Here is a 17,562-nt window from a genome sequence, read left to right as displayed (position 1 = left end):
CAGTGAGCTGAGATTGTGCCATTGCACTCTAGCTGTAGCCTGAGGGATAGAGTGAGAGTCTCTCTCTAAAAAAGAAAAAAAAGAAGAAGAAAGAAAACAAATCATAACTCTTTAATATTGATTCTCAACTAGGAACAATTTTGTATACTTGGGACATTTGCTGGTGTCTTGAGACAATTTTGATTGTCACAACTCGGGAAATGCTACTGCCATCTATTGGGTTGAGGCTAGGGATGCTGCTAAACATCCTAAACATCCTACAAAGCACGGGACAGCCCCACACAAGCAATTATTGGGCCCAAAGTATCAATAGTCATCCACACAAAAACTTGTACATGAATGTTCAGAGCAGTACTATATGAATAGGCTATTCATAATACTATATGAGTAGAAACAACCCAAATGTCCATCAACTGATGAATGGATAAATAAAATGTGATATACCCATATAATGGGAATATACTTGTCATAAAAAGGCATGAATTACTGATACATGCTACAACGTGTGTAAACTTTGAAAACATACTGAGTGAAAAAAGCCATTCACAAAAGACCACCAATTATATGATAACATATTTATGAAATGTCCAGGATGGGCAAATCTATAGAGACAGAAATGTTAGTGGTTACCTAACTGGAGTGATTGGAAGAAAGTAGGAGGTGACTGCCAAAGCGTATGGAGTCTTTCTGGTACAATGGAAATGTTCTAAGATTAGATCATGGTCGTGCCTGCACAAATCTGTGAATATGCTAAAACTATTGAGCTGTACACTCAGTGGGTAAATTGTGTGGTGTGTGAATTATGTCTTAATGAAGCCTTTAAAAATGCCCATCATGCCACGGTTTAGAAACCCACTTCACACAGGTCGACTGCACCATTAGCAGAATTATAGAGGGAGATTAGGGGCGGAGATAAAGTTGTGGGAGAGTGGGGCCATTGAAGTTGAGGAAATAGGAGAGGTGGTCCAAGGAGAAGCAGAGGATCCATGTCAGGACCTTTAGGTGCATCAGTAGTGAAAAAGCAGGAAGAAGCAAAAGAAAATAAGAAAGCCATTTAAGACAAGTGGATGGGAGAACAAGGCAAGGAGTGTTTGGAAAGCAAAGATAGATGATGTTTCAAGGAATCAGGTAGTCAACATTGTCTGTTACCGATGGGTAAGATGTAGATTGTTTTTGATCTACACTGAATATCAGTTAGAACATAGTTGGTCATATGGAAGTCTGTTTATGTGACGGGCAAAAGCCGTATCTCAGTGATCAGGTAGTAATTAGTAATTGATGAAGTATAGAGTGAAGTACATCGACCCTTGAATAATGTGGGGGTTAGAGACACCAACCCCCATGCAGTCAAAAATTCCAATATAACTTTTTACTCCCCAGAACATTTTACTAATAGCTTACTGTTGCCTGGAAGACTTACTGATAACATAAACAGTCAGTTGGTACTTAACTTTATATTTTATATGTACTATAATATATTCTTAAAGTAAGCTAGAGAAAAGAAAATGTTGTCGTTGGCCAGGCGCGGTGGCTCACGCCTGTAATCCCAGCACTTTGGGAGGCCGAGGCGGGTGGATCATGAGGTCAGGAGATCGAGACCATCCTGGCTAACACGGTGAAACCCCGTCTCCACTAAAAATACAAAAAATTAGCTGGGTGAGGTGGCAGGCGCCTGTAGTCCCAGCTACGCGGGAGGCTGAGGCAGGAGAATGGCGTGAACCCCGGGGCGCGGAACCTGTAGTGAGCCGAGATCTCGCCACTGCACTCCAGCCTGGGTGAAAGAGCGAGACTCCGTCTCAAAAAAAAAAAAAAAAAAAAAAGAAAATGTTGTCAAGACAATCATAAGGAAGATAAATGATATTTAGTGTTGATTAAGTGGATCAGTCATAAAGGTCTTCATCTTCATCTTCTAGTTGAGTAGGCTCAGGAGGAGGAGGAAGAGGAGGGGTTGGTCTTGCTGTCTCAGTGGTAGCAGAGGCAGAAGTGGAGGAGGTGAAGGGGAGGTAAGGAAAGGAAGGCACACTTGGTGTAACTTTTAGTGAAAGTATAAGTGGACCTGTGCAGTTCAAACCTGTGTCATTCAAGGGTCAACTGAACTGTATAGATATTTTGAAGAGCAACAACTGACAGCTCAAGGGAATGGGGGTTTGTGCCAAGGGAATGTTGTTTTATACTTTAAGCTTAGATGAACCTGTTTATTGCTTGAGGGGAGAAGTCAGGATTTCAGAAAGAAAATGTGATATTGTGGTGTTAGGCCAATGACATAGATGTTGAGATAGCCCAGGGCGTGGTTGAGGTAGGCAGCCCTTTGGTAGTGTGGACTGCCTGCCTTAATGATCCACACTTCTTTGCTATTAAGTGCTGATTTGACCAGCTTTGTCTAGGTTTCTTCCAAAATGGAGGAACACAGTGGTAGAAGTCAGCATGAGGGAATTTTATTTTATTATTATTTTTTAAACTGATAGAACTGCAAGGAGAATGATGGAATTTTAAAGCACATATATGTAAAGCCCTTGTGAAGTATTTTCTTCCGTCCTCTCTTTTTTTGAGTAATCAGTATTTCCTCCAACTATTGTCTACTTGTACCTGGCATTGTACCCTTTAAAAAGAAAGTAGAGGCAGCACACGGTGGCTAACACCTGAATCTCAGCACTTTGGGAGGCCGAGGCAGGAGGATGGCTTGAGCTTAGGAGTTCAAAGTTACCTTGAACTATGATTGCACCACTGCACCCCAGCCTGGGCAACAGAGGAAGACCTTGTCTCTTAAAACAGAAACAAAAAACGAAGTTAAGTTTTCTGATGTTTAAAAATTATTATTTCTAGAGATAGAGTCTTGCTCTGTCACCCAGGCTAAGGTATAGTGGCATGATCATGGCCCACTGCAGCCTTGACCTCTGAGTTCAAGTGATCCTCCTGCCTCAGCCTCCCAAGTAGCTAGAACAACAGGTACACATCACCACACCTGGCTAATTTTTAAATTTTTTTGTAGGGCAGGGTACCACTATGTTGCCCAGGCTGTCCTCGAACTCTCCTGGGCTCAAGTGATCCTCCCGCTTTGGTATCCAAAAGTGCTGGGATTACAGGCATGAGCCACTGTGCTTGGCCTGGATTTATTTATTAAAGGTTTTTTTTTTAAATTTCTTTCAATGCTGTTTTATAGTTTCCAGAGTAAAAGATTATTAAGTTTATTCTAAGTACATTTTTTTTTTTTTTTTTTTTTTTTGAGACTGAGTCTCACCCTGTTGCCCAGGCTGAAGTGCAGGGGTGTAATCATGGCTCTCGGCAGCCTCGACCTCTTGGGCTCAAGCGATCTTCTCAACTTCAGCCTCCTGAGTAACTGGGACTATAGGCATGCATCATGATGCCTGGCTGATATTTGTACAGGTGGGGTTTTGCTGTGTTGCCCAGGCTTGTGAGTATTTTTTTATTATTCAATTGTAAATTGTTTTTTAAATTTCATTTTCACACTATAAAGGGAAAAATACAAATGATTTTTGTATGTTGATCTTGTATCCTGTAATCTTGCTGAACTTGCTTATTAATGCTAATGAATTATATACATAATTGTATTATCTGCAAACCATTATATTTGTTAAGGATTATTATATGTAGCTTTTCTATGTGCAGCAGGTGATTTATGAAAGTATCCACCTACCCAGACCCAGTGGTGCAAAGTCCACAGTTTCTTGGGATTTGGTAGATGTTAAAAATCAGTCTGTGGCCCAGAGAGCAAATTCCTCTGCACTTTGTAGCCCCATGTTACTCTGAGACTCTTGAGACAAAATTCACTTGCTTCTCATTCTGTTTTAGATCACTGTTGTGCAAAGAAAGTGTCCTGGTCCTGTGATGCTGCATCATACCATCATCCCCATTTGAAAGTGGGCGCTAGGGTCCGGGGCAGTCTCATCACCACCTCCATAGCTCTTCTGGTAGAGCTGCACTCACAGGCCGGCTTTCCTTCTGCCTTGTTCCTTGCACACACTGCTTCTCTGCCTGGGTGCTCTCTCTTTGCCTGATCACCTCCTAATTGTACTTCAGCCTAGACCAGGTTGGCTTTCTTTTGCTATTTTCTCCCTATGCATGTTGTATATGATTTTTTCCCCATTTGGCTCCCTTAGCTGTAATTTTTCATTCCTTAGATTATTTAAGTACAGTTAGCCCTCCAGATTTGTGGGTTCCACATCCTTGGATTCAACTGAGGATCAAAAATATCATAAATAAAAAATAACAATACAACAATTAAAAAATACAAATTTTAAAAACAGTGCAACAATGTACATAGCACTTACATGGTATTGGGTATTATAATTAATTTAGAGGTGATTTAAAGTATATGGGATGTTTATAAGTTACATGCAAATATGATGCCATTTTATATCAGAGACTCTGGATTTATATCAGAGCATCTGTGGATTTTGGTAACCACGGGAGGTCCTGGAACCATTCCCCCTCCGGATATTGAGGGACAACAGTAGTGTCTGTTTACCTACTGCATGAAGCCCCATGAAAGCATGGGCCATGGTTTTGCTCACTGCATTGTTGAGCCCTAGCACAGATGCTCAGCAAATATTTATTATTATATATTTATTATTTAATTATTGAAAGAAGCTCGTTCAGAAGTATTAGCTCAGTTTTCCAATGTTTGTTCACTACAAATATAGTTCGGCTAGTAGTTCACCTGGTGTCCATAAATGCTTAAGGGTTTTGGCAATGCTAATCATAAATGACAATATCATTTTGTAACAAGAATGTTTGGCAGGTATGTGTGGTATGTTGGCTTCAGTGATACTTCTTTTTTTAGTTTGGTTACACTGCCTTTTATTGGTATTCTATTTTTGTGGATCTGATTTGATTTTGGTAAACTTTTTTTTTTTAAACTTAATCTCTTGGAGAAAGCTAACTGGATTATAGAGTAGTAATGGGATACAGAAGCTTTCACCTAAATTGGATTTCCAGTAAAGCCAACCTTTACTATTTGGAGGCAAGGCTTGGGAAAACATTCAGGTAAGGTCACTCCTGTATTTCAAAGGATTTGTGGTTGCTTGCACTGTGTTGTCTATAAGACTGGGGTCAGTGGTTTTGTGATGTGCCAGAAGGAGAAGTAGCAGTTTTTGTTGTTAGAAAATTTAATAGTCAAAGGGATTAAATATTTAAGGAAGAAAATGGGCTTGCTGTAGCTCCTGAAACTTTGTTTTACTGATGAAGTAGGGTAAAAAATAGTGTGGAAAGATGAAGGGAGTAAAGCATTTATTATTTATGTGAAATGCCCATTGTTGCTATAAGATCTTTCTATATTGTAAAGTAATTATAAGAATAGGCAAAGGAAATTCTCAGATTGTCCATATTTGCTTGAGGATAATGTGTAGCTACTGTATGCCTCATTTAATTATTCTTTTGAGTGTCATTCACAATCACAAAACGATACCCTTACTGAAAGTGTTAGTGGATAAACTTAATTGCATAGTTAAGGACCTGTGTATTTCCAAAGATGATGTTTTCCCCACTTCATGTTAAGATGTACGTATTTAATGATAATGCCGTTTGTTGTATGAGAACTTGAGACAGAAGATTTAGTAGGATTATTCGGTGACAGTCAGTACAGGGTGCGATTAAGCTGTCCTTCTGGCTCTTGGCCTGGTATATGTTTGTCTCAGGCCATGCAGTTACAGAATAGGGCAGGTGGCATATTTATATATGCCTTTGATTTCACAGAAGTTGGTGAGTTTTCCTAAGTGGAGAATTGTAGAGCTAGATAGGATTGTTGTGGGAGAGGGGGCAGGGAATGGAGAGTTGATTCTTCACTCTTCTGTGGTGCAGTTGAATTTATATGTAGCTGGAACTGATTTTCCAACGGATTATGATGGCGTTGAGCTTAGAAGACTGGTTGGGTTTTAGCACTTCAGAATTGGATCCCTTGCGGGAACCCTTGCTAAGAGGGAGTGGACTTGTATTTGGTACAGAGACCAAAAAAAAAAAATTACTGTACTAAATGTCCTGATTCTTTAATTTGGTGAGAACATGGGAAGGTGTAAAGTAAGATTAGATGTGTATGATAGATTTTTTTTAAGATAGAGGGTTAGCAAAAGACTGAAAGCAGCTCTGTTTGGCTTTCTTATTGGAATTGTGTTTTGTTTGGTTACAAATGAATTATTCTGATAAAAATATAAATTGCATGCATTCAGTATTTATTTTAGAAAAATATATAAAGCCATAGCCCAAGAAAATTCTTGAATTACACTCTTATTTGAACTTCGGTGAAATAATAGCTATTTAGTTCCAATCTTTTGTGACTTGTGTGTCTCATAAAATTTGACTAGCATGTAATAAAAGACAGTTTAGTAAATAATCAGTTCATTGTCAAACTGTTCTTTTGTTGGTGACATATTTGTTGTAAAAGATAAAGCAATGTAATGTCCAGATATTGTAAAATGCTAAAGTGGTGACTATAAACCAAGTTTTTGGAAGTTTTAAAAGGAAACTATTGTTTTATTAAAATTATTTTGAAATGAATGTCTTGCTTTATTTAACCTTGAAGTTATTTTTAAAATATTGCTTTAAGAATAGTAGTGCTAGATTTCCGAATTCTGGTGGTAGTGGTTCTGTTTGTTTTTTAAGTTAAGAATTTAAGAATTATCTGGGGTAGAAATGGTATTTTTTTGATTTCTTATAAGAATTATTAAGAATTATCAGGGGTTGAAATGGTATTTTTTTATTTCTTATACATACAGATAGAAATAGTCATTTGAGAATACCTGATTAAAAATGAATTACCTTAATTGTTTATATTATTTTGAATATAAAGATATGGTCCAGATTTGTGTATCGTTATTCTGCCCACATTGTGATATGCTCTTCACTGGTTTTGTTTTTCAAATTGAAAAGTAATGCATGTACATGAATAATAACAATATTTTAGGTAATATTAAACATTATACAATGCATAGTAAGCCTTCCTTCCATATAAAAGCCGGCATAGTCTCTTATTCAGGGGCAGCAACTTCAGCAGTTTCACGGTACAGTCTGATAACTAAAACATATTTCTTGTCAGAATAGCATTGTCTTTAAACGTTTGTTCTGTATAAACATTATAATGCCATTCCATATAAACATTTATTATACTGTTCTTTTTGTTTTATGTTTTTTATTTAAATGCTTTTGGGAATAATTTTTTTTAGTAGAGTGGGATATGATTTGTAGTTACAGGATTGTAATTGTGTCCTATGAAAAGTATAATATAGTACATGTGCATTTTTATTATGGTATATAATAGTGGTATTATTAGTGGTATTGCCAGGCTGGCTGATAGAAGGTAGTGAAGTCTGCAGTGTTGTAGATTAATTTTTCAGTGGAAGGTAAGTGTAGCCTCTTTGCATGGAGCATTACAAGTGTGCATTTTTGTTAGAAGGCAAATATCATGCCGGAGATAAAAATCCTTTCCAGGTTCGGAGTTGGAAAACAAAAGTAACATGGAGTTTTGTAATAATTATGGGGAAAGGTATTTTCTGATAGATATTACATACTAACTCATAAATCTCCCATGCTCTTGGCCACATGTAAGGAATTATAATCTTAAATATATTCTGGTTTCCAACATCTGAAGAAAATTGGCCATAGAATTGGGCACCAGGGACAGTGTGCTGAAAAACAGACCATGATTAGGAGAGGCTAAACCAAGATTTTAAAAAATCAGATTTCAGGGTTATTTTGAATCTGATGTTACATGAGCCATTGCAATGAATTCCATTTTATATCTGGGAAAAGCCCTTTTAAAATAAAACTCATATCCATTTTCCCTTAATGTAAATAATTGATATCCAGAACTATTAATAGAGTATATGCTTTTTATAATTTATAAAAAGATAGAGGAGAGAATTATATGAGAATTTTGGTTTAGGTTTAATAGTTTCCTTTTGTAAGATTTCTTCCTGTATTTTCTTACTGATACTTTTGTAAGATTTATTGAATCTTTAGGTTATCATCTCCCTCTTACCAAAACACACTGTTGCCCCCCTTGCTGTATCATACCTGGAAGGCATAATTAGAATGTGAGAGACTCTCCTCATTTCCTTGGAATATAGTTTTTCATATATCCAGAAGTAGCAAAATTTATAAATATGATTCCCTTTGCTTCTGCCACCTGTATTCTTCCTCTGTACTTGAACTGTCTGCAGCTCTTGCAGGGAGGTTTAGGCTTTCATTCTCTTGCAGTTACAGCACCTGAAGTATTTGCCTTCTTCCTCTGAGGGATCACACATCTGCTAGCTACTAAAATGGTAAATGGTCAGCTTTGGGGCCAACCATTTTATTATGGTTATATGAACCCATTTATCTGTCTCATATCCTATATAATTTAAAAATAAATTCATGACTCCTTTTATAAGCATACGAAATATTACAAAATCGTTATTTTCCTAGTTGAAAATGTTAACATGCGTATATTTCGTTTGTTAGATTTGGCATATTGAAAATAAAGAGAAAACTAGAAAACAGTAAGTGAAAGATATTTAAATTTTTATGAAGTATGAAGAATTGGCCAGGTGTGCTGGCTCATGCCTGTAATCCTTGCACTTTGGGAAGCTGAGCCAGGAGGATCACTTGAGCTCAGGAGTTCAAGACTTCCCTGGGCAACGTAGTGAGACCCTGTCTCATTAAAACAAACAAACAAAAAGTACACACACACACACAAAACACAAAAATTGATTGCCTTACTCAGAAGATTTATTTCACGTACTATAGCCTTTGCCATCCGTTATTGTGGAAAATTTCAAAGATACACAATAGTAGAGAGAATACCCAGCTTTAAACAGCCAGTCTTGTTTCATCTGTGCTCTTTCTGCCATCCCCAGAATATTTTGAAGCAAATCCTAAGTGTCAGATAAATCAGTATATTGTAGTATTGGGTGAGGAACACAGCATTGACCTTAGACCACGATCTGTGCCTCTTAAGAAAATGAACTCACTCTATATTGATAGCTCTTAGGGTTCACGGGCTGATTTTTTCCCCCTCTTTTTAAAATCGGGCTTCTTTCTTTTGGCTTTTTTGACCTTCACCTCTTTCCCTGTACCTCCACAAGGGGGCAGATAAAGGAAGAGAGAAGGGAAGTTTAAATGAACCAGACTTGAGTTTCACTTTTGTAAATCAGTCGAATAGAGTTGCAGATTTTGGGGGTGACTTTTCAGAAACAAGCAGTGACTTTTCTCCTTGAAACAACTCATAGTGCCCCTCCTTGCTCTTCAGAGACAGAATAGTATTAGCTATTTTAAAGGGGGTTAAGCAATAATCTTTAAAAAAAAAAAAGTTTCCAGAGCATTATTATAGCCTTTAATTTTCCCTGTGAATAATTTTTCTGTAAAAATAACGATTTAGACTTTACTCAAAATATAGTATTTGAATTTCTATCTACTTTTTTCAGACGATAGCGCTGGGTGATTATCATAAGATTTCTCATTGAGTGATGTGAATGTTGCATAGTCAAAGTATTTTAGCTGGGCATTTGATTACCAATGGAAGGGGCATAACCACTGTTTTTTGTTTGTTTGTTTGTTTTGAGACAGAGCCTCTCCCTACCACCAAGGCTGGAGTGCAATGGTGTGATCTTGTCTCTCTGCAGCCTCTGCCTCCCAGGTTCAAGCGACTCCTGCCTCAGCCTCCCAAATAGCTGGAATTACAGGTGCCTGCCACCATGCCCAGCTAATTTTTGTATTTTTAGTAGAGACGGGTTTCACCATGTTGTCCAGGCTGGTCTCGAACTCCTGACCTCAGGTGATCCGCCTGCCTCGGCCTCCCAAAGTGTGGAGATTACAGGTGTGAGCCACCGTGACCGGCCAAATTTTCTCATTTCTTAAAAGCCTCAGTTACTGTGGCAGTATCAATGAACCGTATTCATAAAAACCTACAAATATATGATGGTTACTTTATTTATGGTAAAACAGTATTCTGTTTGAAGCATGTTTGAAATTGAATGCCTGAACACCATATAAATTGCTTTTTAGTCTGTGGGAATTTTAAATAAGCATCTATAAAGTTTTTTGTCAATAGATTATTTCTTTGTCTTGATATTTAGATACTGTGACCTGTGGGAGTTTTTTTTCTTTAATATTATGTGTGTTTACTCTTTTTGTTCTTTTGTTTTCCCAGTGAATATATTTCTTCTGGAAAAATGCTATTTTTCCAAGTAGACTATATGAAACTCACATTTTGTATATGTGGTGTTAATTGTTGCAAGATATTGGGGGAAATGATGGGATAAACTTGCAGAAATTGGTTCTTTTTACATGAATTTTGGCATATGCTTTGCAGTAAGTGTTTTTCCTTCTGTTGCCACCATTAAATTCTCTGGTTCTCAAAGTTTCTGTATGCCTACAGCATGACACATAATTACAATGAAAGCATTACCTTACATTCCTGTAACATTCTTTTTTTCCCCAGGCACTTAATGCCTTTTATTCCTTAGCTTCATGCATGAATTATGTAGCATATGTGAAGAGGCTTAAACTGTTACCATTACAAATTCTTTCTAGATGGCTCCTGTTATATTTAGGATATACTTATACTTTAGACAAAGTAAGAATGTTATTGTTGTTGACCTTGACACCAAATAACTGGGCAGACATTATATAGCTATGTTTGAATCCTCGCAAAATGTGCTGTTGAAGCCAACAGAGTCCTGGCGGGAGACTCTTCTGGACAGCAGAGTTATGGAGCTTTTCTTCACAGTAAGTTTTAGTCTTCATCTCTGGTAGCAAGAGCCATAGAAAAGAGGAAATGCCTTGGCGTGTTTCTTAAGTAAATCAGAACAGATTGCTTTTCTCCCCTCAAGTCTTGTCTTCTTATCAATATGGCTGCTTAAACAGAAATTATTTTAAAAGGTTCTTGCTAATTTATAAAAATGTCACATAGTTATGAAGGGCTTAATATCCTGGAGCAGAAGTTCTCAAACTTGTAATTTCAGGACTTCTCTATACTCTTAAAAATTTATTGAGAACTCCAAAGAGCTTTTCTTTATATAGGTTATATTTATCCTGTTAAAAATTCAAACAAAACTTTACAAAATAATGTGCTAAAAAGTAACAATAAGAAACGATTACATATTAACATAAGTAACATTTTAATTAACTATATTTTTGAAAAGAAAGCAAGTTTAATGAGAAGAATAGCATTGTTTTTGCATTTTTGTAAATCTATAATATCAGACTTAATAGAAGACAGCCAGATTATCTTACCTGCTTCTGCCTTCAGTTAGTTGCAGTATCACACATCATGTGGCCTCGGGGAAATTCCACTTTTTACCTGTGTGACAGTGAGAATGGGAAACGCAGATATTGCCTTAATATTATTATGCAAATAGTTTTTTCCTCACAGGCAACCTGACAGGCTTTTAAAAAGCTTCAGGGATCCCTGGGCCACAGTTTGAGAACTGCTATTCTAGAGTGTAGGTTTTATACTTATTATATTTATGAGTCATTGGTTAAGTTGGTATTATGGAATAGCAGTTTATCTCATGTATAACTTTAGACAGTCCTCTTTATTATTGGCTAAATATCAAGATGTAAGCAGTATGTTCCCACATTGGCCAATGTGTATCCCCAATAAAACAGTCAAAAGCTGGAAAAACAATTCGTATGTGTGTGTTTATGTGTTGGATGCTAATTTGCAGTTATAGGGGGAATATACAAGTTAGTTAGATATAATGACATGGACAAAAGCCCAAGTAAAAATCAATTAAAAGTAAAAAAGCTATTTTGCTTAATCCCAATTGTTGATTTTAGTTTCTTTTCATTTGTTTTAAAAATATAGATGAGCCCTTCAACTGCCTTTTTCTGATTGAACCATTTAAAATAAAGTAGTTATGTGGTATGTATTTTAAAATGTCTAGAACAAGGTTATCTATCCATGGGTATATATAAAAGATACTTTCTATAGAAATATTCAGACTGAGCATTAAATCACCTTGTGGTTTCTTTTTAAAATCAGAGAAATGATGGCTAAAACCACTATCAAGATCAAAGAGATAATTGTAACTAAATTTTAAAATTCCGTTGCCTGCCTCATCTGACAGGAATTGTTTTGATACGAATCCAAGTCCAAGTCTTTGTATTATGCACTTGACTGAAAGTAGATTCCACTCCAGCAGTTTTTGAAAAGGTGAAAAACTTGCTGGCAGTACTGGAAACAACTCTACCAGATCTGAACAGCTGTCTAGACAAACCAGACAGCTGCTCCTGTCAGCTGTGAACAACCACATGCAAATAACTTTTGAATTTGAAAGTTAACCCTTTTTTGCTTTATTTGAACAATTTTTGTGTTTGTAGCTATTTTCACTTAAGCAGTTTATGAACAAGTTAGTTACTTGTTTTAAAAATGACAATGGCTAATGTTTTTATTTAACTTTGGTTAAATTTAGTTTCAGTTATATGAGTTTATTGCCTACTTTAAAGCACTTTTCCACTGGATATCACTTGTGCTAGATTTGGATAAGCATCAATATACTGTTGCATAAGAGCAAGACTTTAAATATGTTAATCATAAGACTTTAAATATGTTGGAATACTTTGGGTTGCGTTCTGCCCTATAGAAGTTTACAAACTTCTTGATTTTTTTTCCTTCTATAAGGTCTTGGAAAAAAAACCCACTTTCATTGTGTTTTCTTCCTACCTTTTTGACCAGAGTCTTCTTGATCTCGCTTATGGTCTCTTCCTTCTTTGCTCGTCACGTAAATATTGGCATTCCTATCTTAATTCTCAACTTTGCTGACTCTGTACACTTTCCTGTGGCTCTCTCTTCAACACGTAGGACTTCAGGCACCAGTTCCCAGATGACTCCTACATCTATATTCAGCACAGCCTGCTCCAGAGTTTCAGAGCCTTATAATCCAAGTGCTTACTGGATGTTTTAATTTGGATGGCCCACAGACATCTCAGATTTAACATGTTCCAGTAGAATTCGTCATCTTCCTTACTTGCTTCTCCTTCCTTGTCTTCCTTTTCTTGATGCATATCCTTGCCATTCACCTCACTAGGCGTCCTGCTGGGCTTTGCTTTCCCTTATCCCTCTGTCCCTTTCCCATATTCAGGTGGTGATTCAGCTTTCTGTTTTATAATACAGTTTATATTGAAATACATGTTCAGATATGGAGGAACTCTTTTGTAATGATGACATTGGAAGAAAGGCAAGAATTTATATTGTATAAAAATTAAGCATTTATTATTAGTTTTATGTGGTTTATATTTCAGATAACATAAATTAAGCTTGAACAGCACATACCGTCTCGAAAGACAGTTATTTATTTTAACTTTATTTTTAGTTATTTCATTAGCTATTTCATTGAGGGTATTTTTTCTTTTGATTGCTCGCTTTGAGACCATAATGAACATTCAAGATTGTGAGATGGATTCTTATTGTCCCATATTACATTGTATCTGTTGACAGAATATATCCCTGGATATCATGCTTAAATGCTGATTAGATTCTAAGGCATCGTGACAAAAATTTAATTACAGATTTCAGATAAAGAACTTATAAGAGTGAGTTGTGTTCAGAAGTTTATGAACTAGACAGTGTGCATATATGAATTTGTCTATTGTACTTGGAATTTACTATATAAAACTTAAAATACATTAGAATATAGTTTGAAAAATATTTGTATTCTAGACCAAGGATTTGCAGACATTTTTTGTATAGGGCCAGAGAGTAAACACTTTAGGCTTTGCAGGTCATATGTTCATATTCAACACTGCCATTGTAGTATAGAAGCAGCCATAGATGATACATAAATAAGCATGGCGGTGTTCCAGTAAAACTTACTGATGGTCATTAAAATGTGAATGTTGGCCGAGCGTGGTGGCTCATGCCTGTAATCCCAGCACTTTGGGAGGCCAAGGCGGGCGGATCACCTGAGGTCAGGAGTTTGAGACCAGCCTGGCCAACATGGCGAAACCCCGTCTCTACTAAAAATACAAAAATTAGCCAGGCGTCGTGGCACATGCCTGTAATCCCAGCTACTCAGGGGACTGAGGCAGGAGAAACGCTTGAACCCAGGAGGTGGAGGTTGCTGTGAGCTGAGATTGCACCATTGCACTCCAGCCTGGGCAACAAGAGTGAAACTCTGTTTAAGGTGGAAAAAAAAAAAAGAATTCTGTGTAATTTCCACAGGTTACAAAATATTATTATTTTTATTGGTTTCCCCCCAACCATACAAAAATGGAAAAAAAACCACAACCGTTCTTAGCTCACAGCCATACAAAAACAGGCGGGGGCCAAATTTGGCTTATGGGCTGTGGTTTGTTCTAGTCCAAAGAGTATAGCATATTTTAAGCATGTCAGTAAATCAACTAACTTTGTAATGTTTAGAGATTATTTAGTATTTTAAATTTCATTACTAGAACCTTGAGAAGTTCAGGGAGTAAGGATTAAGGGACTCAGTGAACAAGGATTTATTTAAGTGTTCATTGTGGCCCAGCATACCAGTGAGTACTTAAATGCTCTGACCTGAAGTAATTTAGAAACAATTTGCCTAGTCAAAGTGAATATAAGCTAAAACTATGAGTTTGATGTTACACAACATTTACTAAATAGAGAACTTTGTGTGGGAAAGAAAAGGGCTAGAGTAGTTAAGTACTTTGGCAAGTACAAAATGGTACATCAACAGTAAGTGTTGGATGGATTAAGATTAATAATGATCATATTTCTTCACTAAATTTTCCTTGGCTCTATTATGTCAGATTACAGAAATGAAACCTTTAACATCTGAGAATATTAATACTATAAAACTAGGGAGCAGTATTTCAAGAGCATTTCCTTCATACAAAACACTATACCAGGTGTTTCATGTCCGTATTGTATCACTGAAATAAAAAAATAGGTGAGCTTTACATGGATTTAAGTATAATTTACATTTTGTATTCAAAATCTTTTAGCATTTATTAATAGCAGTGATGTAGGTTAAACTGAGATTTAAACAAATTGTAAGCAAACTGAGAATTAATAAAAGAATGTGCTTACTACATTTTGGTTGAATGAATGCATGAATGTCTAGGGATTCAATGGTATATTGCTTTTCTAAGTGCGCAACTGTTTACTTCCACTAAAGCAGCATCTATATACTCTTGATTGAACTTGTCTGCTAACTTTAGCAAGAAGCTGTAGCTAGGCATAGTTAGCATAATACAGATGACTGTCGTTGTTGCTGTTTTTAGAAGAAGCAGTATGTCTGACTGGCTGGCATCTGTTTCTCTCTTTGTCATAACATGCTGGAGACAGATCAATTTTCAAAATGTAGGTAGCCCTCATTTAAAAATCAATTGATATGTTTAAAATAATGACCTGTAATGTAAAGTGGACTGAGGGACAATTTTCAATTTAGTTTAATTCAGGAATTAATTTTCTAGAAATAACAAGCTACAGTGAATTTTTCTCTTACCTCATTCGGCATGGTAGACACGTGACCCTTACAAAGGAAGAATTTATATTTATGGATTAGTAATTCTTTCTAACAGGTACATCGAAAAATCAGAGAAGATTCAGATATGGCACAAGATTCTCTGCAGTGCCTTGCCCAGTTAGCTTCTCTTCATGGACCCATCTTCCCTGATGAAGGATCACAAGTTGATTATCTAGCACACTTCATTGAGGGATTACTGAATACTATCAATGGGTAGGTATACTTGCCCTTTGCAGCTGAAAAAGGAGCTCTACGTTTTGTGTTTAACAGTAGAAGAAAAAAAGAAACTAGTTATTTTTCCCCCTTATATTTTGCAGTAAAGTCATATGGGTAATTTGAAATTAATAAACAGAGACATACCTTTTAAAATGAATCAGTAACGATACTTGCTTGTTTGGAAATGATTTACTATATTAATAATTTTTCTTTTACTGCCACTTAATAATACTCATTCCTTGGTTTTAGAATTGAAATAGAAGATTCTGAAGCTGTGGGGATCTCTAGCATTATCAGCAACCTGATAACCGTGTTCCCACGAAATGTTTTAACTGCCATTCCAAGTGAACTTTTCTCCTCCTTTGTTAACTGCCTCACACACCTCACTTGTTCTTTTGGGCGAAGTGCTGCATTGGAAGAAGTGGTGAGTGACTATTCTAAAGTAAATTGTGTCAGTTTTTCACAAGGAAATTTGCGGTGCCTTTGGAACATTTCTCATGACAAGTAATTATTTTAAGTGAGTGCTGGCTATTAAAGTGACCGTTTTGTTTAGATGTGCAAATTATTTGGGAAACATGACCTTTAAAAATTTGTGGATTAAAATAGCTTTTGTTGGTGATATTTACTGGTCTTAAGCATTTAATTTTGAGATAATTTAGTACCCAAATATAAGAGATGGAATGAAATGAGCTGTGGTTTGTTCAACACAATTTTTCACATAAAAATTATGTCAAAAGCTCCTTTTAACAGCAAAAACATTGTTTACAGGGTGCTGCTGTGGTGTGGTGTAATTTTTTTTTTTTTTGAGAATTTTTTACTTTGGACTTATTTGGCAATTATGTAAACATAATTTGGTTCAAGTCATTGAAACCTTGCTTATTTTGATTAGACTGTGCTCTCTAATGTTTTGGATGGTAATGCTTTAATAGTGTATCCTGGTAGAATTAATTTACATTGAAATTAAGACCGATAACAATACTGAAGATGTTTTTTGGTACAAATTTCCAAATGTGTGTTTTCCATATTTTATATTCAAATTTAGACGTCTACTAAAACCCCTTGACGACACAGCTGCTTTTGTAACAGTCACTGTGAATAGCTATATTAATCATGGAAAAAAATTGATTTCATTCCACAAAATAGTGATTAAATTGTTGAAACTAATTTTTCTTTTTATGAATCAAAATGTGAATCTTTCTGAAAGGCTGTAAGCGTAAAAAGAATGTAGATATTTTGTTAGAATTTCATGTTAAATTGTAAGTTGTTTTGGTTAGATTCTGCCAACGTGTATGTGAGTTTTTTTGTATCCCTTCAGAGGTGTTCAGAGAATAGAGAACTCGGAATGATTATGTTTATGTAATCAGGCACTTTTGCGATTTGGTAAGGAAAGGAACCAGGTCAGACAAGTGTTCATATGGTAGAGAAAATGTAGTAACAGAAAAATAGAAGTTTAAAGGCCTGATATGTACAGTTGAATGTTTCAGAGGGATAATTTATGTTCTAAACATAAAAATCCAGGGTAATTTTAAGCATTTAACATTTTAAGTATTTACGCTTTACTTAAACCTCTTTCAAATGATCACAGATTCTGAACTAGTCAGGTTTTATTTAACGTGAATTCCTTGCACTTTCCCTGTCCCCCTTGGTTTATTTTCTCTTCTAAACCAGGTGGATTAAAGAGCATGTTGATCCTATATTTAGAAACTAAGCTCCTTTTAGTTCTGTTTGTGAGTTAAGCGTGTTCCTAAACGTTTTAAAGAATTGCTGGAAGATATATGGCGTCCTTGGTTTGCAAATTTTGAGTGCAGAATTTACTTATTTTGAGGATACTGACATCTTGACAATTTTTCCTTCAAGATTTGACATAGGAGTGTTGGAATATAGAAAGCCTATGTGCATTTGCAGA

The 17,562-nt window shown here is 36.1% G+C and overlaps 1 protein-coding gene across 3 annotated transcripts in view; it reads left to right on the top strand.

Moving 5' to 3' along the window:
* The window catches only part of XPO4 (exportin 4), a 121,980-nt gene that overhangs the window by 67,171 nt on the left and 37,247 nt on the right, over positions 1–17,562 (top strand). For all 3 annotated transcript variants that reach the window (XM_058437797.1, XM_058437796.1, XM_032150709.2), the window contains exons 7-9: positions 10,604–10,716; positions 15,496–15,653; positions 15,906–16,080. In XM_058437797.1, coding sequence (XP_058293780.1) covers positions 10,604–10,716; positions 15,496–15,653; positions 15,906–16,080 — 446 coding nt within the window. The remainder of the gene's footprint in view (positions 1–10,603; positions 10,717–15,495; positions 15,654–15,905; positions 16,081–17,562) is intronic.

This window comes from Hylobates moloch, unplaced genomic scaffold, assembly GCF_009828535.3.
Source record: "Hylobates moloch isolate HMO894 unplaced genomic scaffold, HMol_V3 SCAFFOLD_4, whole genome shotgun sequence".
NCBI lineage: Eukaryota > Metazoa > Chordata > Mammalia > Primates > Hylobatidae > Hylobates > Hylobates moloch.
Note: the sequence above shows the minus strand (reverse complement) of the source record. Positions and strands in the feature narration are given on the sequence as shown.